Genomic DNA, 21,463 nt, shown 5'->3' with positions numbered 1-21,463 from the left:
GATTTATACACCATGAAGTCCCAGTAATTAATGTTCAAGTTTCCCCTGGGTCAGAACAGGGTTGAATGTAGGGCAAAGGCAGCAATTAGGAAGCGAAACGTGACCCGTGGAAGCAGTCAAGGTCCCCGAAGCCCCATCAATCAGTCACAGATAAAAGGAATGAGTGCAAGGGTAATGTTTAACCAAAAGGACGGTTCATAAACTATTTCCTTTTTCTTCGACCGAGCAGAGAAGTTGAGGCTAGGCCATCATTTCTTGGTTAACATGACAGGACCTTTTCTGCTTGATCATGGGTGACCTGGTTTACCACATCTTCAGAAAGGGGTCAGTACGATCCAAGCATGCATGTGCAGTAACTTTCAATATGCATTTCTGGTTGTGTTCATTTCCGTGCACTCAGTCTTTTCCTAAAGTCAATGGGTTGCAGCAGTCCAAGGCCTTTTTAACTTGCCACTAGCAGTAATAAGTCAGTTGCTGGCTGAGTAGAGCTGACGTCAATGTGAGCTGCCTTTTATTTAGTGACCACACACTGCGATTTGACAGTAAATGCAAACCCACTGTTGCGAAACCCCACAGCAGGAGTTTGTTAAAGACTGTAAAAAGGCTTTCGCTGTGTGGCTGCGCCGACCAAATTTATACTCCCTTGTTTTTATGATAAGGTTGCCGAGATCCTCCCCTCTTTCCCTTCCTGCCTGACTCAATGGTTGTTTGGTCTAAGAGCCACAGGTGCGAGCCGAGACAAGGAAACTGTTATCAGAGAAAGGTCAAAGGTCCAGAGGTTTTAAATGGAGCAGCCGGAGCACAAACAACACTTTCAGTGAGAACCAGTGAGTCCCTATTTATTAATTAGTCTATTAACACTGAGGTAACTACTAGTACAACCAATAAGCTGAGAGGATCCTTGGGGAAATGGTATGAAAACAATGGCAGTCAGGACACTTGACATTTGTTTCTGCTTGTCCTTCATTAAGAAAACAAGTGGGGGAAAAATCATTAAAAAAAATAAGGGAACTATTCATGTAACAGACTTTCAGATGTTTAATCACCACGCCTTGCAATGGAATGACTGCTGATGCTAAAATTAGTTAGCGGTATGACCAGTAATACAAACTTGAGCACTGTACAGGACAAGTGGTTACTTTAAAGCAGCTCTCAGAAGCTCTGATCCATTGCCACGTTGGTTTAATTTGCACGGGGCTTTGGGCAAGTCATGATTTAACATATATAATATTAAAGCCCCTCATATTAAGAGGTAACTGAGCTGTGTTTGTTTGGAGGTGAATCCTCAAAAAATGCCAGATACTGTATGTAAATGTACAAGATAAATTAGTTTCTGTGAAGTGTATATTAATTTGATTATAATGCACCTATGCTGTTAATGTGTGATAATAAAGATGTCAAGGTTGAAGCAGTAATGACATGACTGAGGTTATTTCACACTTTGGGTGTATTATTACTCTATACACTCATATAAATCAAAGATAACAGTGCCAGTCTGTGAGGCACTATAAAACATACATACACATTAACCGTTTGTTACAAAGTGCAGCAATTCACTGTGGATTCTTTTTTTTTACATAACCCTTATCAAAAAATATTCACTGTCTTAATCAAAAACAAATATTAGGACTTCCTTTCTAAACTCAGCAAAACAAAAGCATATCATATCAGCAGATAAACCCTTTTTTAAACACTCAACTCAGTGACTCATGGTGTAGTAAGACATTTTCAGCCGGCCTGCATTCTGCTGGTCCATCTGTACTCGCAGATGAGCATCCTGCTCAGAGATGCTTTCGCTGAGGTGGCTGCCGGAGTTGAAAGGGATCCAGAACGCAGGGCTCCAGCCAAACCTCTAGCTGCTCAGACTGTCAGTGCCAGCAGCCATGAAAGCGGGCCAGCCCCGACCCTACCGCTGGCGCTGACAGGCAGTGAAAACACAGTCAAAGCAAACAATGGACTTCAATTGTTCACCAGTAACAACAGCTCATGCCAGAGCACTTCTACTGGGCATGCTCAGCAGATTTCTGTCTGGTGCCTAAGAATTGCAGTCTTATGCGTGTCCATTAGTAATCCCATGCGTGAGCCGACCACACACAGTCATGCGAATCATGTTCTAACCAATGATGTCTCAATACATATAGAACTCCAGACCTGCATAGAAGGGTTAGTGAAGAGCATTACATATGTTTCCTATTATGTGGAGAAAATTTACCTCGTGACCTACTCTGTCTGCACAGGCTGCAGAAAAAGTCAAACAGCTGCAAAAACTTGAACAAAATCTACATATAAGAGCTCTGTAGAGATAACTGTTTTTGCAAAATTCATTAGTCAGATTATGCATTTTTCCACATCAACGATGGTTTATCTTATATTACCAGTCCTAAAAGTAATTATTGTATTATTTACCAGTGTCAGTCACTGCAGAAATTTGGGTTGAAATTATTGTGGGGCAGTGCAGTGCCTTAAAGCAGCAGGAGACCTACCTTCACCTCTCCTATGCAGAGCATGACGGGGCCACAAATGTCACACACCGTCAGTCTTCCAGAAAACCACATGGCCCCCACAATGCCAAGGGCGAAACTGGCGCCATCCGCTTCCTGGGCACGGTCACGCACGAGCACACAGGTTGTATTTATAAATAGAAGAATTGATTTGACGCTGGTAGGCACAATACGAAACTGACATCGTATGGGACGTTGGTATTATTAGTAAAATTAGCTTTTATGGTTATGAGTTATTCGAAGAGACTTTTAATCTGCAAAGTTACGTTTGGGAATTTAGTGTTATAATATATTTATCCGTTTGCGCTGTCCCTTTAAGAGATGCAAAACAACTCACTTCCGGTATGCTAGCGTTAGCGTCTACCACCAGGCTCCAGGTAATAAACAATGAAGGTCCGTCATCTAATTAAAACTACACATGTATGCGTACACATAGATAAATAAATATAAAGTCACAGTGTGGCCCGAGTGATTGAAAATAACGACATGGCTGGGAGAAAAAGAACTGTTCTATCTGTGACAAGCGCAGCGTCAAAACACGACGAGAAACTGAAGGTTTCACCTGCCAAGCTGCAGAAACACACAGAGCGAAGCCGCTATTTAATTGAAGATGAGCAGCAGGACAGACTGGGGGAAGATTTCTTCAACCAACCCTGTATCAGTTTGGCTAAAGACTTCCTCGGCAAGGTGATGCTGCTCCATCCTCTCTGACTTATTTGGATCAGTGTTTTGTTAATGAATATTTTCTAGTTCTGAGGGGAATTCTGCCCAGGTGGTTTTCTGTTAAAGAAATAATGAGACATAATTTATCTGTTTTGTTTTCCTTGCAGGTGTTAGTCCGCAGATGTGAAGATGGCACTGAGCTGAGAGGCAGGATAGTGGAGACTGAAGCCTACCTTGGAGGGGAGGATCAAGCTTCACACTCCGCAGGAGGCAAACGCACCGAAAGAAACACGGCCATGTTCATGAAGCCCGGCACCATCTATGTGTATCCAATATATGGCATCTACTTCTGCATGAATGTGTCTAGTCAAGGTAAAAACAAGTGCCCACCAAAGAACAACACCACTTCTAAGCACAAAAACAACCTCATATTTACTTAAGGAACATGTGAAATTCTCCCAAGGCTTTTCTGGTTGCAAGCTGTTAGAATATTAGAATAGAATAGAATATTAAACCTATGCAGTGTTTTCATGTAGCAGCAGATAGAGGGCATGAGGAAGGAGACCAGCTGACTAGTGCACAGTGTGTGCTGCTTTTCACAGGGGAGGGTGCTGCTGTGCTGCTGCGCTCCTTGGAGCCTCTGCAGGGGTTGCCCGTCATGAGGCAGCTGAGGACAGCTAAACGCAAAGAGGGGGCTCGGCAACTGAAGGACAAAGAGCTCTGCAACGGGCCCTCAAAGCTGTGCCAAGCTCTAAATATATCCCGCTGTTTCGACCGCCGGGATCTAGCAGCGGACCCAGAGGTGTGGATGGAGAGGGACCCCAACACAAGTCTAACAGGACAACATATTATATCAGCACCACGCATTGGAATTGAATCTCATGGGGACTGGGCCAAGAAGCCGTGGCGTTTTTATCTCCATGGGCACCCATGTGTTAGTGTTGTGAATAAAGAGGCACAAAGACAGTTTGAAAATGCAATGACTAATTTAAGTCCTGCTAATGTGGGAGTCTAACTCAGGACAATAACATTAAAAAAGAAACTGCTTCATGGGAGTCTGTTCCGTTTGTGAGCTTAACAATTTGGATAGAATGAAAACGTCTTTGTAATTTGAATAAATACCACAAGCTGTGGCTTGTACTATTTGACTTAGCCAATAATGACAGTAATGCCAAACAGTATAGGAAAATAACAGAAGCAGGAGTATGACTGTCAGCTTCTGTATTGTCAGACTTTCCCTTACGCACTTATGAGTGTCTTTGTCCAGGTGTTCCATCTGTTTTTCGAAACGTATTCAGACTTGGGAATTCATCTCTCAGCGATTTCACAGATGTTTGGAATGATCTGCTCTGCTCAAAGCAAAAGCAGCCTGTCTGATGTTTAGAGTACTTTCTTTCTCTCTCCACCTCTGGGATACCTAAAGCTAGAAGTCTGGAATGATCGTTACTCAGTGTTTCTCTCTGTGGGCTGTGCAGATGACCCAGCACATCTGGAATAGGGGAACATAAGGTTAAACCCGCTGTACACCTCTACCAATTTTCAGAGTAAAATGTGAGACCTTTGTAGAAAATAATTTAATATTGTAAACATACATTTGCCTTACAAAGGGAAAAGAATTAGTGGGTGAGTTCATTTTAAAACGTCCTTCAGCTAAAGCACTTAGATTCCAGCACATCAGGCTATTAACTGCTCTCAAACTGACATCTCTTCCAGTTTGTGAGAGCTGATGCGCATCTCGGCAGCTACTCCATGGGTGACTGAAAGATGGAGATAATGGGGTCTTCATGGTTGGTCACTACAAGGACACTGCGGAACTTGTCAAACAGCGTTTTGAGCTGCGAGCGTCTCATGTTCTCATTGTACATAATCTCTTCCAGGTGGTGATGTCCCCGGAAATAGTGCAGCAGCCTGAAAGCAATCAACAAGAGAGGCAGAAAAAAATGTTTGGCTCTGGAGTCATTAGCTGTCTAAATGAACCACGAATCAGGACTTTCACAGCTCTGCTGGCAAAATTTATGACTCTGTAGCACACACATCTAGTTTACCTTCCAAAGATATTTATATTTCCAATATTTTCCCAGCTGTCAAATTATAAAACTCCGGGCAATTTTACCAATTAAATTTAGCAATTTTATGTGATGCAAGTGAAATAACTAGTCCCAAACCACTGCACGCATCCTTTTTCCTGAGGGACATAAAACTTATTTATAGGAAGATGAATCCTCACTAAATCTTTCCCATCTGTTAATCCAACAGTCTTAAGGCAGAGGGAAAGGGGGGCTTCTAAATGCTAGATGCACAAGCAGAAAATAGACAACATCATTTAAGTGTCAGTTACAGACAGGCTTAATTACCTGGCAAACAGCCGCAGATCCTCAGGATTTTGAGCAGCAGGGATGTTAAGAATAACCTCCCTCTCATGCTCTGACAGGCTGGCAAGCAGTGTCTCTGTCATCCTTTTGTTAAGGGGAGAGTCTCCACCAGGTAGCAGCTCTGCACTAGAGTTGTCCATACTGGGACTGGTGAGGGTCATGTCATCGCTGCTGGCTGCACACACAAATCAAACGTATGGTCAAAATTGATCACCTGCTGGACCTATTGGAGCAGATTCTGATTCTGGAGCTGTGCGAGGACATACTTGGGGAGCCGAAACTTAGGGCACTAGGGGTGCTGAGGCTGCGGCCTCCTACTCGGGCAGCTAGTAGAGGCTCTTCCTCCCTAATACCAGGTTCATCCTCACTGGGCGGCACCAACAGGCAAACATATGTGTGCAGCTGGATCAGCAAACGACGCTGGAGCATCCACACGACCATCTGGATCAGCTGGGCCTAATAAATCGAACAGTGGCAAATGTCATAACAACTGAGATTATGAGAACTGACGAGAAGAAGAAGCTTGAAATGTTCACTACCCTATCCAGGTCACATATAATGTAAATCAGTCGCGGGTACCATGCAAGCTCAAAATAGAGCCACAAGAAAGAGCGATGGCTATGATCTTGTTCTCATGAAAAATGGAAGCTGCAGATTCAGTAGCCGATGTCCCTCTGCCATTAATAATTCATTCCTGATGCTGAAACAGCTGTGCAGAATCAAGATGGGTCAGAGGCGAACACCAGATCGTCCTGCATGCACATACCTACATTTACAAGAAAACCTTAGCTTCAAGTTTCTTTGCTTGCAAGAAATGTCAATAATGTCACAATTATCCTTCAAGTCTAAACTAATACAAAAAATTCTGTTAAATCCATTAAAAAACAAGTTCATATTTTGTCTTAAAATAAAACGTGATTATTTTTATCTACAACTATTACTAGCCTATTTATATTTAAAATAAATCAGAACTGTAATAACAGTCTTACCTCTTGTGCTGGAGCTTCCAAGGGGTTTCTGAACTCCACCAGTGAGATAGGCAGGGAAAACTTGGATAACATTGAAGGCAGATCGTGACCAGGAAACTGCTGCACAAAGTGCTCAGCAAGTGGTGAGTATCTATCAGAAAGAGATCACACAACACGGCTCTACAACATGGATCATTCCAAATTATTTTCCATATTCAAACGTATTCTGGGGAAATTCAGAAATTATTAAATTTTGGAAATTTTAATTAATTAATAATAAACATGCAATTTTAATAGTGTGTAGTTTTATACACATATCAGGATTCATTGATGAAACTTACAGGCTGATGTTGGCATGAGGAGACAGCATGTACACGTTGTTCTCACACAGAGGGTAAATGATGATCGCTTTGCCCCAATAAACCAAGTGGGCAGCGATTTGGAAGATCTGGGAAAAATGCATATTTTTTTAAATGACAGAAAAAAACTACAGACGATATACTGCTTCCTATCCTTCTTCATATATGGAAATTATCAATCATATGTTTTCATATTCCGCGTATTGTCCACTAGGTGGCAGTAAAACACCACAATCCAGAATTGTTGTATTGTTGTGTAAAGAGCACCATTGTTTTAGCTGGTGTGACTGCACCTGAAGTAAGGCCAAGTCAGCGTCCTGAGCGAGCTGCTGAAGGTTCTTCACTGCTGAGCAGGTTTTGATGAGGCGCACCATTGCTGGTGAGCAGTCGAGAGGGAGCTGGTTTAGCAGCACCTTCTCACTCTCCAATAACAGCAGGGCATGATAAGGTCTGGGAGACGATACAACATATTACAGCTCCTGAATCAACAGGGCATGGAGGTCCTCGTACACCACCACAGTTGATTTAAAATCAAACAAAGTCCAAACTAACATCATCACAAAAAGAATTTGCAGTGACTGTGTTGGTGGTGTACAATGGGGCAAATGGTAAATAAGTTATCAGTGTTTTATTATTTATGGACATGATTTTAAGTGGCAAAAACAAAAAAATGACAATAATACAAACTATTGTACAATAATAACACAGTAATGCTGAAGTAGCGATAGGGGGCAGTGTGTTCCACAAAAACTTGCTGCTTTAAACCATATATTACTGAAGGTGACGCAACACCAACAGAACAACCAAACAGGGTAAAGACAACCCTCTTTTGACAAAATAATTTGGGTTAATGTGGATCTCGGACAATTTTGATCATCTAAAATCTTTCTTTTCAGCTATTTGACTTAGGGGCCAAGTGTGAATAAACACCAAAGACTAAAGACTGCAAAAATATTATACTGTTCAACAATATACCTTAATGACTAAATACCACTTTCTGTTCACATGCTTATTACGTACTGCTCTCTTCTTCTAAGAAATTCTCCCTTTTATCATCTGAGCTGACAAAGTCTTTTTTGTGGTATAGTGCTAATGAATTCAAATATTATATGAGAAATGCCATAAAACATACTTTAAATAAAAAAAGAACAAACCTTATAGCTTTGAGGCTGCGCTCTAACGCCTCTGGGGGGATATGGTTTCCACCGATCCTGTGGATCTTGTGTGGCAAACAGAAGCTCACCTCCAGCCAGTTGTTAATGTGTAATCGCACAACACCAGTTGTGCACAGGCTGACAAAATATCAACATCTTCATTAATCGTTTTGTTTTCAATTGAAAATAAATTAACCAGATCAGATTATCATACTTTTGGATGTTTCCTGTGTATAATCATCATCATGCAGAAAATGGGCAAATAAAAAGACTACTGACTGAGCAAATCAAGTCCAGCTCTAAACCTCAATACCTGTGTCAGCTACATGGTTAATATATAGTAAATAGTGTAATAGTGCATAATCCTAATGACAAGTACCTGTCATAAGCCTCCTTCAGGTCCCTGGCTAGCTTACATTTGGGTAGAATTTGTCTAAACGGAGAGTGTGGGCTTCCGTTTGCTGACAACAGAAAAGATAGAGGGTATTGTCAGAATGTTTACATCTAAAACAGATGATGATTGAACAAGACAGTGTCTCACTCTCAGCCATGGTGGTAATCTCATCCTGGACAGTCAGCATGAGCTTGGCCTCCCTGGTCAGGTACTGGCAGCGCCGCTCTTCGTGCTGCAGGGCTATTGCTATGCGCCTTGACAGATTGTGCATGCAACTGATGACGGAGGGGTCAGCGTTCGCCTGGAAAGTCAAACAGTTGGGCAAGTTTTAAATGGTTTAACTTTGAAAGAGACATGCAAATTACACCCAAACACAGACATTATAAAGTACACTGCAGACTACAGTATGTTGTGCAGAGGTATGTTCATATTGCTTTCCGATCATCTGGTATGTAAATGTAAATGACCAAACTAATATAGGTGATCACTAATCTACATCATCAATTGACATTATCATAACATTAGAAAAAAACACAGTAAAGTATGGGTTCACATGTTGAGGTTATACACATAGTTGCTGGGCAGGATTTGACTAAACATGACAGTGCATTTTGAGCTGTATTGAGGCTTACTGAGTACAGTGAGTCAGCATGGGCAGAAACGGGCTGTGCCTAGTTGCTAAGCATGATTAAGCACAGTAAAGGCACCCCCTCCCTCACATGCCCTTACAGATAGGGTATACAGGAATATTATCACTTACACACACCCCTCCCACAGCTGTCCCACCCACAGTGAGCATAATAGTAAATATAAAATTATTAAACTATCTCATAATAACAACTTTACAAAACATTTCTTTAATAATATGAACAATGAGAGAGTTCCTACCCTGAGGGCAAACACCACGTTAAACAAGATCATCGTGGGCACCTCCCTCTTAGGTGAAGGGTCTGTTTTAGAAACCTGCCAAAAAAGACATGAAATAAACTGAACTCACACACAAAACCTAACTAAACTGCATGAGATCAATAAAAACATGCAAACCACAAAGAAGTTGTAAATGAGGCCAGTAAAGAGCAAACAGCACATCTAACACAATTATATATGATACTACAACCCTGCAGTTCACTTAATTTGTTTTACTTGTTGTTACCCCTGTGGTCACTTTTAATCCATTTAGGACATTTGTTGTTGCACTGTGCTGTGCAGAAATGTAAATGTTTTTAACAGTGCATTTTAATAAGAAATGTGTAATTTGACTGAATAAGCTTTATGTGTTTTTCATCCTGCTTTCTGGATGCACAGCTTAAAGTCAAAGACAAATATACTGACTCGTCAGACACAGTTCATGATGAAGAAGTAACTAACCTGCTGTAGTTTATACATTAAAAAAGTCATGAAAACAACAATAACCACATTGTCTTCTTACATTCATTATTTTATTACACCTCTTTCCAAATACACACCACAAAAGGCTGGGGAACGAGTTTCTCAAAAATATTCTCGACAAAAGTCCTTGATAGCGTACAGAGAATGTAAAGCTTTTGATGAACTTTGGCTTCTTACCTGACTAGCAGTGTGATGCTGAAGGAGGGTAGGGTGACCCACAAAGCGAACATTGTCTATTTTCAGCTCAAACTTCTTTCCACAAATATCAGATTTGGTGGCCAGGATAGTGGCGAGGGTGCTATCAGAAAACCTTCAAGAAGGAAAAACAAACAATAAATACTTGCAGGAGACTTTGGCACAGAAACAGCGGATACAAATAAAAACAGGTTAATTAAGGTTTGTTTCAATTTTTCACATTCGTGTTTATAGGAGGGGTTGCGTTACTTAGATGCATCTGCCTGTAGTGATGGTAAACAATCAGAATATAAATAAGGTAGCTTTTTTTGGCTACTGGAGAGGAAAAAGAGGAAAAGCCTTCCAGCAGAAAAAGTGAAGTCGCTGTATAAATTAACAATGTGAAAGACTCATGCTGGTTTGACTTAAGTAACTCATGCTGCGATTAAGGGGATAAAAAGAATCAAAGCATTAACTTAGAATAAAAAATTAAACACATTGTAGACGTACCCCACCAACAAAAGATAGCAATGACTGAAATTACTTAATTAGTTTGCTTTTGATTCACTTCTACTACTCTTTTAACAATAAATCTACACAACAGAGGTAACAAAATACATTAATTAAATCTGTTTCACATTTGGATTTGTTTGTTGTTTAAAAAAGTCACATGATACAGAAAAAAGCAACCTTGAATTTTCTACTAAACATAACCACAATTCACAGGATTTTCTAACAATTATTGAGGATGTTTTGAGATTAGGTTTGGGGATCCATAGGACACAAAATAGGAAAGGATGGGATAAAAAAAGACAGGGGTGATCTAAGCGTAGGAAAGGTGGTTTAGAATGATTTGGTCTTACCCGGCTACCAACTGTTCGTCAGTTAGTGGAGATTGTTCTCTGAAATGGGAATTGGGCCATAAAAATGAAGAAAAGCAAACAAAAGGGAAAATGCAACACACAGTTGGGCTAAATGCATAAAATGGACATCAAAACAACCATGTGATAATGTGGTGTGGATGTTTTTATTTTAGGGTATGTTGTTTAATTTAAAATAAACATCATCTTAAAATATTAAACACTTCATATAAACTCAGCTGCTGCTATAAGATCTTGACCAAGCCTAAAATGAATATGATTCACCGGTGGCAGGTGCTTTGCCACTTTCCAGGTTCCGCAAGCATTTTCAAACAGACGTTGTGGCACTGAATTTAAGACGCACGTTTAGATGATAGTTTTTTGTTACTAGTTGATGTTTGGGAATTGGAGGAGTTTGATCATCCTCAACTCTATAGTGTAGGTACTATTATTGGCCATAATTATTCCTCTTGAAAGAAGTTGTATTTCTTCAAAAAGAGAAGTGAAATACAAAACACTGACACGACGTGGGTCTCAGAATAGGATTCGTTACCAGAATATTTAAAACCAGAACAATACCTTGAGTCCCCATCCTGATCTTCAAGGCTGTCCCCGGATGTGTTCAGTGCATATGGACTTCGCTGCTTTGCTTCAAGACAGACACAGTCGCATTAACTTACACCAACATGCCAACCACAAACAAAGTCTTGGCACAGTTATGAATCACAGCAAGTGAGCAAATGCTCCACTGTATCTCAAATGAAAAACAACAAAACAGTAGTGGGAACAAGGAGACATTATCAACTCATTTACAGCCTCATTTCCTCATACATTCAACAGAGGCTATACATTATTTATTTCACATTTAATACTGTATGTTTACGTTCAGTAAAAGGTTTATTAGGGTACTGGTTCCTACTGACATCAGCTGTGATTTACTGTGTTTCTAGTGCTTCCCCTACCTGTAAGAGACGACGGGCATTCAGCCACAGTTTGAAAGGGGTATCGAAAGAGTAGCTTGTTCCCTCGGCTGCCGGAGCTAACCAGTATGACACTGATAGGGCTGGTTTTGTCGCCAGTCTTTAAAACACTATGTTGTGACTGGCTGTACATGGACTTTCGGTCATCTGGAAGCCCGACTGATGAGCTGAGCATTATGGTAGCATCCTAGCTAACCTTGCGTTAGCCGCGCCACAGTCCGTCGCCAGTTGTACCTGTGACCAGTAAACCTTCGCTCGTTGCTGGTGACGGTCCTGCTAATGTGTGCCAAACACCGACACAGGCCAAGGGTGAATCTAACTGTTTAACTTCAAGGTCTGGGCGTGGGTTCCTCGCTACCGCACGTCCAATGCTATTTACCAATTGTTTTGTGTCACATTGAAACATGGTCGACTGGAAAGGAAAACGCTGCCAAACGTTCCCCTCTGTAAATTCGCTCCTCTCTACTTACACATTTATGCCAGAGAACAAACCAAATATTTTTTTTAATTTGCAAAGGTGTGAGTTATTGTCAGTATATGATGTCAGTATTTTAATATTCACTGTGTTTCCCCCAGTGGTCCTCTGCCTCTGTAAAAGTGCTTGTACCACCAGTTACATTATATGTCAAACTTTTCAGATGACAACACTTGTCTATAGCTTCGACAGAGAGAGTTATGAGCCGATAGTGACAGGACTGAATGGCTGCACCTCTGGTGAATGGCACATAATACCATCATACACCACAAAACCCCTCAGATGAAATAGGGTTTCTTTGCGTATGTACGTGAGAGCGCCATCTGCTGGATGTATAATTGTTTTAGCACAGTAATTCCATTTTCTCATAGCAGCAATATCATTTTACCGGTAATATTGGCCTAAATTCAAGACCTTTAGAATTTAAAAATTTTAAATGATTTCACTAGCAATAAGTTAAGCATTACTCCAAACCCTACTAGAAACCAGAACCAGTATAATGACTGGATGAACAAACGTCTCTAACAAGCACATCTCCAAGACGGTTGGAGATGTTGTAATGATGTTGTTTTATGATTAGAAATAAGAAAGATATTCAAGTTTTCATGTAAGGTCTACTATTGTTCCTTTCTAATATAGTTTTTTATAACAATAGTGATTAATAAAGATGATTTCATCTGTTCACCCCTGCTGACCTTCACTCAGACCCATGAGGGAAATTCACTCAACAACACAAACGGTCAGTTTCTTTGCATTTGATTATTTATTTGTGTATTCAGACTGACAAAGTAAATCCAAGCCCATGCTGCTGTCGGTCACTTTCTACTGCTCTCAAATGCCGTTTATCTGTATCTCTCAGACAGGGCACGAGACAGAGCAGCCAGGAACTTGTCCAAAGCCACGTGAACCTCGGGGGTGAATTCAGCCGGTAGAAGAACAGCAAAAACCACGAGGATGTTGAGAGAGAGGATCTGTGGAAAGGAATGACGTTTAATCTCCAGTCGTAAACAAAATGCAGGAAGTCTGGACATTGAATATTCATGATTAAAGGCACCCTGTTTATATCAGGATTTTAGACTACAGTAGATATTTGGACTCAATAGATGTCAGAACAGGTCTCAAGTTACTGTACTGTACATGCTACGACTAAACGTGTGTTGTGTAACTAATATATTTATAAAATTACAAAGGTGATGACAATATTCTTTTTACTTACGTATTTAAAACAATATTGCATCTACTGTGAGTAGCTGACATTCATTTTTCATTTCTCCTGTTGATTTTGATGAGGTGAGAAACTTTTAACAACAGCTCTACTGGGGCGGCTCATGAATCCATAACCACCACCCAGGACGTTTACCTTGAAGTTGGCGGGGTCCACTCTCAGGGTGAAGGCGTGCAGCTCGCTGAGTTTCAGCAGACCTGCGTTCAGGTTGTCGATTTTAGCCACACCTTCGCCAACTCCAGCCATGATGGTCTTTCCGTGCTTCTTCACCTGGGCGGATTTGGGGCTCAGGTCCTTCCAGTGGGAGAAGTAGGTCTTGGTCTGTGGGTACACCGCCAGCATCCTTTTGGGCAGAAGTAAAGGTTTCAATAAATTGAGAGCATGTTAGGAACAGGTTGCAGTTCATCTACAGTAGCTTCTGGTCATATTTACCTGGACAGAGCCTCACTTCCTACTTCCTCAGCCCGGCCAGAAGCCTTAGCCCAGAAGGCCTTGACAATAGCCTTGTCCTCAGCAGTCAGACTCATCTTGCCTCTTGGTTTTGCCTGTTGCTAGAATCAGCCCAAACCGCCAGGTATTTATATAAAACGGGGCACGGGCACACCCCGGGTCAACTCAGAGATATGAAGAAATGGACGAGCGCCATTTGGACGCGCTCCAGATCATATGTTGCGACTTGAATGTGATAAACGCAAAAACACATCTCGTTGTGGTTTTGAGGAGTAACTGGAAAGACGCAAACAGTCTCGGTTTAGTTCAACAGACCAGTTCATATGACTTAAACACTGTGCGCTTTTGCTCAATCCCATAATTTTATTAACACTCTTTGAAAAACACCAGCATCTCCGCTTACTTCTTACATTTTCAGGCCTGGTAATTCCATCATGTACTTGTCGTACTGTCAGCATTTGTGTTCCGACTCAACTGTTTGCACCACTGCAGGGCTAATGTGTTACTTAAAGCTGGAACTCATTTTAAACCCAATTGCTGCAATATATTAAAAGGTAAAACAGTGCCGTACAGTAGCTGTGTGACAATGTTCAATCCACCTCTTGTAATGTTTGTAATGTAGAAAGATAAGGCTAAGGCTTTACTCAGTGTGAACTTCTATCAGTCCAGGCTTACTGATTTAAAAAATCTAGGCTCTGAAATAAATTAATATTAAAGGATTTGTTTATCAGTTGATACCAATATGATGACTGTGGCTATTTACACTGAAGTTTGCTGCCAAAAACTGGTGTGTGTCCATGCCTTATCTGGAGGCTTAGTGGGGCCCCAGAGGGTGGATCAGCAGCAGAGCATGATAGTCTAAGGACATGATGCACAGCTCAACTGCTTTTTCTCTGCCTTTTTCTTCAAATGTGTTTTATCATAGTCTATTTTCTTCCACTAATATAGATATATATAATATTTTTAATTATACTTTTCATTTGCCATTTTGCAACAATGTTTCAATTTACAATATTCTTCAAACCTAGAGGTTCTTGTCCAATTAAATTTGTTAGTCTTTAGTTAATGGAGAGAAGCTAGAAGTGGACATAAAAATGCATTCAGTCATCTGTCACTAACACTACAAGAGTTTACTTCATCAGTCAGATGGTATTAAATAAAAATAACCATATATGTCTAAATACATTAAAATAGTCATTTGACATAATAAGGGCTACATACATAAAATCCTGGGTTTCTAAATGTTTTCTCTTAGAGTTGAAAGTTTTTGTCACCACTGTATGAACGCAAGCCCTCTGGGTTTTTTCTATATGTGTGAAAGCTTACGTCATAACCTTGAAATGAATATGGCTACAAACTAAACCCAGCCTACCTCCACGTCACTGTTTGACTAACGTTGATATCAGGGTGACATCTAGTGGACTTGTTTGCATATTGTATAAATTATGTGCAGTCAAAAATTCAATAGAATCATTACTTAATGAGATCTCACATGAAGAGCGTCAGAGGTATTTTAGCGACACTCAGACTGGATATTAATTTGAAGTTTATCTGTGTGTGTTGTGGTTCTGTATTATTTTTATTTTGTTTCCATAACATCATACTTGACAAATTGCAAAAACACATCGAAATTTAATTCAGTATAACTATCACTGCAGACAGTATCACACGTCACTGCTCAGTTCAGAAGCTGTCCCAGGTCTTGTCATGCGCGTTAGTTGCCGCTAGATGGCGGCCTCAGCCAAGTATTCAGCATTTAGTGGTCGTGGGTGCCTGGTTATGTTCTGTGAGACAGACTCCTCTTATTGCGTTTTATCAATTTTCCAAAACAATTAACCTCATTTGAACTCAGCTATAAGTTTATGAGCTCTCCATTTCCATTCAGCATTGTTAGTTGTGGAATCACAGCTCACGTTAGCAAATTGAACATGAGCAAACTTGCTGTTATCTCTTAGGAAAAGTATAATACTGTAATTATATAATATATAAGTCCGTGATGACGTTTCAGATTTATTGTTATTACTAAGATATACAACATCCCCTGTGAACGAAGAGAAACTCAAGTGAAACATGATGATGATGATGATGATGATGATGATGATGATGATGATGATGATGATGATAATGGTGATGTTTCTCCGTTCTTTATCTGCACGTCTCCTCAGTAGTACTGACTGCTCATAGCATCCACCACAGCGGAGAGGAACTTCTGCCACGTAGCTTGCGTCTGCGGGTCCAGCGAGCTCCGGAGTTTGCAGGCAAATGAAATAGTGATGCAGTCGGCCAGGAGCTGCGGTCAAGTCAAGATCACACCATGAATATGAGGTGTAGCTGTAATGTGTTGTATTGTTTTTCTTTTCTTTTTTTTTGCATGTGAGGAAAACTGTCTCCTACTCTGAAACTATCTGGATCCACGTGGAGCTTTTCGTAGTGCAACCGGCTCAGAGACGCGTAGACGCCTTTGATGTCGTCCATGTTCCTCACCGCTCTGTCCAGCGCCGTCAGCACCACCTTCCCATGAGCGGCCACTTTGGGGTTGTTCAGAACCGCCGCGACGGTGAAGATGTCGCCAAACGAGCCAAAGTAGCGTTCTGTCCAGGGGTAGACGATTAAAACTCTACCAAAGTCACAGATAGTGATGGTTACACAAACACGTGGCGACGTAATATGACTTAAAGTGAAACGAAGAAGTGGTAATAATAATTTGACAATTTAAAGACCGACATAAAACAAGGAAACGCCCACTAAAATAACTTTCTCTACCTTGCCATAATATGAGGTCCAGTCTCATCGATATTTATTTTTTCCCAGACAGCACTGATGGTGCTGCGCTCCTTCTCTGTCCACTTCACCATGACGTCAGTTTAATAAGAAGCGAATGGAGGCGACAGCTTGACTAGAGGCGTTAAACTGGGGCGCAGCGGGCTCCTCTGTTCAGTGGCATCAGTGACATTAGGTGTCTGAACTCAGTGACCCGCAGCTGAGAGCTGTGTTATGTGTTATGGAGCTGCGGTGTGAAACATGGCAGCACCCGGACATTAAATTTGATATAAACGTGAAATGTCTCTGATATAAACATTAAACGTCATGTTTGGTTGTTCAACTGCGATTATGCGAAGTCTTCATTATCTAATAACATCCAGGCTGCCCCGCCCAAATAAATTATCTTCAGGTCGACTTAATATGAGGAATGTTCGCCTCATGATACTTTACGTCGTTACACTGTGCGTATGACGTAGAAATGAAAAGCTATAGCTTTCCTTAAATATAAGTTTAAATAAATAATAATAATGTGGGTTGTAGACTACGCCTCAAAGTATTAAATAGACGATCTTCCCCATTATAGCGAACAATGTAAATGCATTTTATAACTTAGGTATATAACTATAACTAAGTTCATTATTATCATGCTTATTATTACAGGTGAAAATAATATGTATAAGAAAACAGAAACAAAAGGGACCATTCTAGGCAGTAAACAGTAACAGTTAAAACGTAAAAAATACATTAAATATGAAACTAAATAGTGTTTATTTATTTATTTATCACTATTTATGTCATTGTAAATAATTTTAATTAAATTCATTACATTTATATTAATTATTATGTAATATCATTTACACTTATAATTAAAAAGTGAAGCTTTAACGACCTAAATAAATTTAACTACTTTTGTCGTTTAAACTGCATTAAGATACTTAAGGTGTGATTGCAGTTTTGTTCCTAAATCAAGTAAAGAAACAACTTGCACAAAAACCAACATTTCAAGTTTCGGGTCCTGTGTGTATTATGTTTTGCAGTGAATCATTTTTCTACAAATTACAACACGTGCACGAACGAATGCATTTGAGTTTGGGTTTTATTTGCACGGTACATTTACAAGACACAACGTGAGGCATTTCACGAGCACTTGTATGACTGCTGCGTCTTTCGTGAGCTTCCCCGCGTTCTCAGTGGTACTGTCTGCCCAGGGCGGAGACCACCACGGCTATAAACTTCTGCCAGGCCTCTTGGACCTCAGGAGTGAAGTCGCTGGGACCAAACTTCATAGCCAGGACCACGGTGAGGCATTCAGCCAAAAGCTACAAACGTGAAATAACAGATGGGGTTAAATTAAGGAATCAGTCTTAGATCAGTTATCAAAAAGGACGTTAGGAAGGATGTGAGTGGGGACATACCCTGAAGTTGTCGGGATCCACGTGGAGCTTCTCGGAGTGCATCACGCTCAGCTTGGCGTAGGCATCCTTGATGTTGTCCATGTTCTTCACAGCACTTTCCAGGCCGTTCATCACTGTCTTTCCGTGAGCAGACACCTTAGGGTTTCCAGCGATGGCGGCGTTGGAGGACAGGTTGCCGAATCCGGAGAAGTGTCTCTGGCACCATGGATACACAATCAGGAGCCTGGAATGAAATAATTATGTTAGGACACAAACAACAAGCAGTAAAAAAATGACATAGTATTAAGAATAATACCTGATCAAAGCCAGGGGTCCAATTTCATTGCAATCGATTTTTCCCCACAGGGAAGTAATTGCTTTACGCTCAGAGTCTGTCCACTCGACCATGTTGACGGCGTGAGGAGCTTTGTCAAAGCAGTTTAAATGAATGCGCGCTGTTTGTGAATACTCAGACCTGAATTTCAATTTTTATTCTTTACTGAACGCCCCGCCTCCAAGTACAGCAAATATGTGATTGGACGAATTCTCCCCCGGTTATTAACCTATTATCTTTGTACTGTATCTCACATATTGATAGGATCATGGGCATTTTTTATGTTACACCCATCGGATAACTCAGTGAAACACAACTAAAATAACTGATCAAATGTAAACAAGAATATGACGTAGATAATAATAATAATAATAATAATAATAATAATAATAATAATAATAATAATAATAATAATAATAATAATAATAATAATAATAATAATAATAATAATGGGAAGAAGAAGAAGAAGAAGAAGAAGAAGAAGAAGAAAGTTATTATTATTAATATTATTATTATTATGGTCATAAACCTCCTAGCAGGCACACAACCGACCTTTAATGTCACTTGTTTTGGTGACCTTAATGTAACGTTGAAACAACTTTTAAAAGCTATGTAACGTTGACAGTAATACGTTGAAATAAATAAGCCCCATCAACATTTATTCTCCTTTCAAAATCAACATATAATCAAACGGTCAGTCCATCATAATTGACGTTGAATTCAATATGATTTAGTGTTGCTCAGTGAACTAAATAACTAAATGAAAACGTAATAATAATAATAATATTAATAATAATAATAATAATAATAATAATAATAATAATAATAATAATAATAATAATAATAATAATAATAATAATAATAATAATAATAATAACCAATAGTTAATTCACAGTTTGATCACACAAACCGTTGACATCATTTTCAGAAGGAATGAGGAGGGGTACCCTTTATCGAAAAATAAAATGCACTGAAAAGTTCTCGAATTTTTTTTTATCAGAGGTGTGGTTTGGCCTTGATAGACGGGCGTATCCTTCATTCGCTCCTATAAAGACCTGACGAATTAACTTAGCAGCATTTTAGATCCACATTTTCTCTGAATTGCTGAGATCTCGAGTGTAATCATGCTCACCGCTAAAGACAAGTCCAATGTGGCCGCTTTGTGGTCCAAAATTGAGTCCAAGGCCGGCGACCTGGGCGGTGAAGCACTGGGCAGGTAAGATAAAAATGATAGTTAAACATACCCATTATTTTTATTATAGTTACCCGCTCTGTTAATTATGTCTCTGCATCATTTTCTTCCTCCATGGTCACTGCTTATTGTTCTTGTTCTTAGGATGCTGGTCGCCTACCCCCCAACCAAGACCTACTTCACTCATTGGGGAGCGAGTGAGTTGGTCCCTGGCTCCGCAAAAGTGAAGCAGCACGGTGCCACCATCATGGGAGCCGTGGGCAAATGTGTCAAAGGCATCGATGATCTCTCCGGGACTCTGAGTGCCCTTAGTGACCTGCATGCCTTCCGGCTCCGGGTGGATCCTGCCAACTTTAAGGTAAGACCCCGTATCGACATCGACTTTGAAATGATCAATTAAAAATAATTAAAATTAATTCAGTTTTACATTTATACATTTAATTTAATCAGTCGTTTTATAGACGACAATGCAATGTGAATAGTTTCAGTTCTCTGGTATTGTTGTGTCTCCATCAACTGACTAATGATTTGTATTTTTCCTTTTACAACCACAGATCCTGGCCCACAACATCATCCTGGCTGTGGCCATGTACTTCCCTGGAGACTTCACTCCAGAGATGCATGTCTCCCTTGATAAGTTCCTGAGTGCTCTGGCCATTGCTCTGTCTGAGAAGTACAGATAAACTCCAGAGACACAGAAGCTTCGACTGCTTTTAAAGCATGTCCAACTACGTCAACAAGACGTCCTAAATGGAGCTTGATCAATAAAAACCTGAAACTTGAACTGTCAATTTTGGTTTTTGTCTTGTTTGGGGAAATACATGTTGTTTAATAATTTGCTGCATTTCTCATCTCACCGTTACATCTTACAAACGTCTATGGTTATTGAGTCCATCAACCCTTCATAAAAAACACTACTAAGTAAAAACTGTTTCAATGAACCATTAGAACAACCAACTCAAAAGGTGCACAAATGTTTTATCATTGCGTAAACGTCTCCCAATAATGAATAGAATGGGAATAAGAACATCTTTAATTGCCCACAGTGGGGAAATTGCGTCTCAAAACAGCACAATATACAGAATAGAAAATACCGTTTCAGAAGTTAAGTTGGCACAGTACAGTACTATACAGATGAGCGAGGTAGTGTATGGAGTCATCAGAATGATTATTGCGTATTGCACAGGTTTGCATAAATACAAATAAAAAAATCTGATGCGGTGGGTGAGTTATGGTAATTAACACTTCTGGTTGTACAGTCTGATAGCAGCAGGGAGGAAAGAGCTGCAGAATCTCCAAAAGGCCGCAGTCTCCTCAGCAGGTAGAGTCTGCTCCGAACCTTCCTGTACAGTGCATCCGTGTTGTGAATCCAGTCCAGTTTATTGTTTAGATGCACACCCAGGTACTGATAAGAGTTTGAGAACGATTCCAAATCAGTGATCATCACTTTGAATGGGATATTCATCTCTACAGTACATGACACGTGACATGAATGCAATGCAAATGGATACTAACTTGGCTTTCATACATTTTAAAAGGATGCATTTACATTACCTTACATTTAAATACAACTTTCATCATCCAATAATAGTAATAAAAGTTTAAGTTGTTGTAATTTGGTCTTAGGCAGTATATTCTACAACTAAAGCACAATATTGCTCTGTCTTTGAGAATCATCCTGGACATGTAAACGAAACACAACTGAAATATTTTAAGAGTAGTTCAGGTCTATAGAGAGTCTTGATTATATTATTCACAACGCCAGCAACACCAACAGAAACTGGCCGCAGGTCAATTCTTAGTCTCATCTCACAGG

General features: G+C 40.1%; 6 protein-coding genes across 7 annotated transcripts; 2 read left to right on the top strand and 4 right to left on the bottom strand.

Moving 5' to 3' along the window:
* Positions 1-2,987: 2,987 nt before the first annotated feature.
* On the top strand, positions 2,988-4,214 carry mpg (N-methylpurine DNA glycosylase). The gene is made up of 3 exons (XM_029158881.3): positions 2,988-3,188; positions 3,332-3,536; positions 3,767-4,214. The coding sequence occupies exons 1-3, from the start codon at positions 2,988-2,990 to the stop codon at positions 4,177-4,179; spliced, it is 819 nt and encodes a 272-aa protein (XP_029014714.1). The 3' UTR covers positions 4,180-4,214.
* Positions 4,215-4,716: 502 nt separating this feature from the next.
* nprl3 (NPR3-like, GATOR1 complex subunit) lies at positions 4,717-12,223 on the bottom strand. 2 transcript variants are annotated; one of them, XM_029158879.3, is made up of 14 exons: positions 11,797-12,223; positions 11,414-11,483; positions 10,838-10,876; positions 9,978-10,110; positions 9,300-9,374; positions 8,559-8,712; positions 8,397-8,478; positions 8,018-8,155; positions 7,157-7,313; positions 6,846-6,952; positions 6,526-6,655; positions 5,803-5,992; positions 5,519-5,711; positions 4,717-5,072 (listed from the first exon to the last, which is right to left on the bottom strand). In XM_029158879.3, the coding sequence occupies exons 1-14, from the start codon at positions 11,987-11,989 to the stop codon at positions 4,907-4,909; spliced, it is 1,827 nt and encodes a 608-aa protein (XP_029014712.1). In that variant the 5' UTR covers positions 11,990-12,223; the 3' UTR covers positions 4,717-4,906. The 2 variants fall into 2 exon arrangements, with proteins under 2 accessions (XP_029014712.1, XP_029014713.1); XM_029158880.3 differs by lacking the exon at positions 10,838-10,876.
* Positions 12,224-13,033: 810 nt separating this feature from the next.
* On the bottom strand, positions 13,034-14,094 carry LOC114859806 (hemoglobin subunit alpha-1-like). Its single transcript, XM_029157796.3, has 3 exons — positions 13,947-14,094; positions 13,650-13,857; positions 13,034-13,260 (listed from the first exon to the last, which is right to left on the bottom strand). Exons 1-3 carry the CDS (start codon positions 14,039-14,041, stop codon positions 13,132-13,134), a joined length of 432 nt encoding a protein of 143 aa, XP_029013629.1. The 5' UTR covers positions 14,042-14,094; the 3' UTR covers positions 13,034-13,131.
* Positions 14,095-15,524: 1,430 nt separating this feature from the next.
* Positions 15,525-16,988, bottom strand: hbba2 (hemoglobin, beta adult 2). Its single transcript, XM_029157792.3, has 3 exons — positions 16,728-16,988; positions 16,359-16,581; positions 15,525-16,254 (listed from the first exon to the last, which is right to left on the bottom strand). Exons 1-3 carry the CDS (start codon positions 16,817-16,819, stop codon positions 16,126-16,128), a joined length of 444 nt encoding a protein of 147 aa, XP_029013625.1. The 5' UTR covers positions 16,820-16,988; the 3' UTR covers positions 15,525-16,125.
* An 817-nt stretch (positions 16,989-17,805) lies between these two features.
* On the bottom strand, positions 17,806-18,597 carry LOC114859800 (hemoglobin subunit beta-like). Its single transcript, XM_029157791.3, has 3 exons — positions 18,438-18,597; positions 18,143-18,365; positions 17,806-18,046 (listed from the first exon to the last, which is right to left on the bottom strand). The coding sequence occupies exons 1-3, from the start codon at positions 18,527-18,529 to the stop codon at positions 17,915-17,917; spliced, it is 447 nt and encodes a 148-aa protein (XP_029013624.1). The 5' UTR covers positions 18,530-18,597; the 3' UTR covers positions 17,806-17,914.
* A 915-nt stretch (positions 18,598-19,512) lies between these two features.
* LOC114859804 (hemoglobin subunit alpha-like) lies at positions 19,513-20,431 on the top strand. The gene is made up of 3 exons (XM_029157794.3): positions 19,513-19,671; positions 19,792-20,005; positions 20,202-20,431. The coding sequence occupies exons 1-3, from the start codon at positions 19,580-19,582 to the stop codon at positions 20,328-20,330; spliced, it is 435 nt and encodes a 144-aa protein (XP_029013627.1). The 5' UTR covers positions 19,513-19,579; the 3' UTR covers positions 20,331-20,431.
* The last annotated feature ends 1,032 nt before the right edge of the window (positions 20,432-21,463 follow it).

Source organism: Betta splendens, chromosome 8, assembly GCF_900634795.4.
Source record: "Betta splendens chromosome 8, fBetSpl5.4, whole genome shotgun sequence".
Classification (NCBI taxonomy): Eukaryota; Metazoa; Chordata; class Actinopteri; order Anabantiformes; family Osphronemidae; genus Betta; species Betta splendens.
The sequence above is the reverse complement of the archived record's forward strand: the minus strand, read 5'-3'. Positions and strand labels throughout refer to the sequence as shown.

Coding starts and splice junctions, on each gene's coding strand:
- mpg (XM_029158881.3), top strand. CDS start 2,988: ATGGCTGGGAGAAAAAGAACTGTTCTATCTGTGACAAGCGCAGCGTCA. Junction 3,189..3,331: donor CTAAAGACTTCCTCGGCAAG/GTGATGCTGCTC, acceptor TTTTCCTTGCAG/GTGTTAGTCCGCAGATGTGA. Junction 3,537..3,766: donor CATGAATGTGTCTAGTCAAG/GTAAAAACAAGT, acceptor TGCTTTTCACAG/GGGAGGGTGCTGCTGTGCTG.
- LOC114859806 (XM_029157796.3), bottom strand. CDS start 14,041: ATGAGTCTGACTGCTGAGGACAAGGCTATTGTCAAGGCCTTCTGGGCT. Junction 13,858..13,946: donor GGAAGTGAGGCTCTGTCCAG/GTAAATATGACC, acceptor TCTGCCCAAAAG/GATGCTGGCGGTGTACCCAC. Junction 13,261..13,649: donor TGGACCCCGCCAACTTCAAG/GTAAACGTCCTG, acceptor TCCTTTCCACAG/ATCCTCTCTCTCAACATCCT.
- nprl3 (XM_029158879.3), bottom strand. CDS start 11,989: ATGCTCAGCTCATCAGTCGGGCTTCCAGATGACCGAAAGTCCATGTAC. Junction 10,111..10,837: donor GACGAACAGTTGGTAGCCGG/GTAAGACCAAAT, acceptor TCCTTCTTGAAG/GTTTTCTGATAGCACCCTCG. Junction 8,713..9,299: donor ACGTGGTGTTTGCCCTCAGG/GTAGGAACTCTC, acceptor TTGACTTTCCAG/GCGAACGCTGACCCCTCCGT.
- LOC114859800 (XM_029157791.3), bottom strand. CDS start 18,529: ATGGTCGAGTGGACAGACTCTGAGCGTAAAGCAATTACTTCCCTGTGG. Junction 18,366..18,437: donor GGACCCCTGGCTTTGATCAG/GTATTATTCTTA, acceptor ATTTCATTCCAG/GCTCCTGATTGTGTATCCAT. Junction 18,047..18,142: donor TGGATCCCGACAACTTCAGG/GTATGTCCCCAC, acceptor TCACGTTTGTAG/CTTTTGGCTGAATGCCTCAC.
- LOC114859804 (XM_029157794.3), top strand. CDS start 19,580: ATGCTCACCGCTAAAGACAAGTCCAATGTGGCCGCTTTGTGGTCCAAA. Junction 19,672..19,791: donor GGCGGTGAAGCACTGGGCAG/GTAAGATAAAAA, acceptor TCTTGTTCTTAG/GATGCTGGTCGCCTACCCCC. Junction 20,006..20,201: donor TGGATCCTGCCAACTTTAAG/GTAAGACCCCGT, acceptor TTACAACCACAG/ATCCTGGCCCACAACATCAT.
- hbba2 (XM_029157792.3), bottom strand. CDS start 16,819: ATGGTGAAGTGGACAGAGAAGGAGCGCAGCACCATCAGTGCTGTCTGG. Junction 16,582..16,727: donor GGACCTCATATTATGGCAAG/GTAGAGAAAGTT, acceptor TGACTTTGGTAG/AGTTTTAATCGTCTACCCCT. Junction 16,255..16,358: donor TGGATCCAGATAGTTTCAGA/GTAGGAGACAGT, acceptor ACTTGACCGCAG/CTCCTGGCCGACTGCATCAC.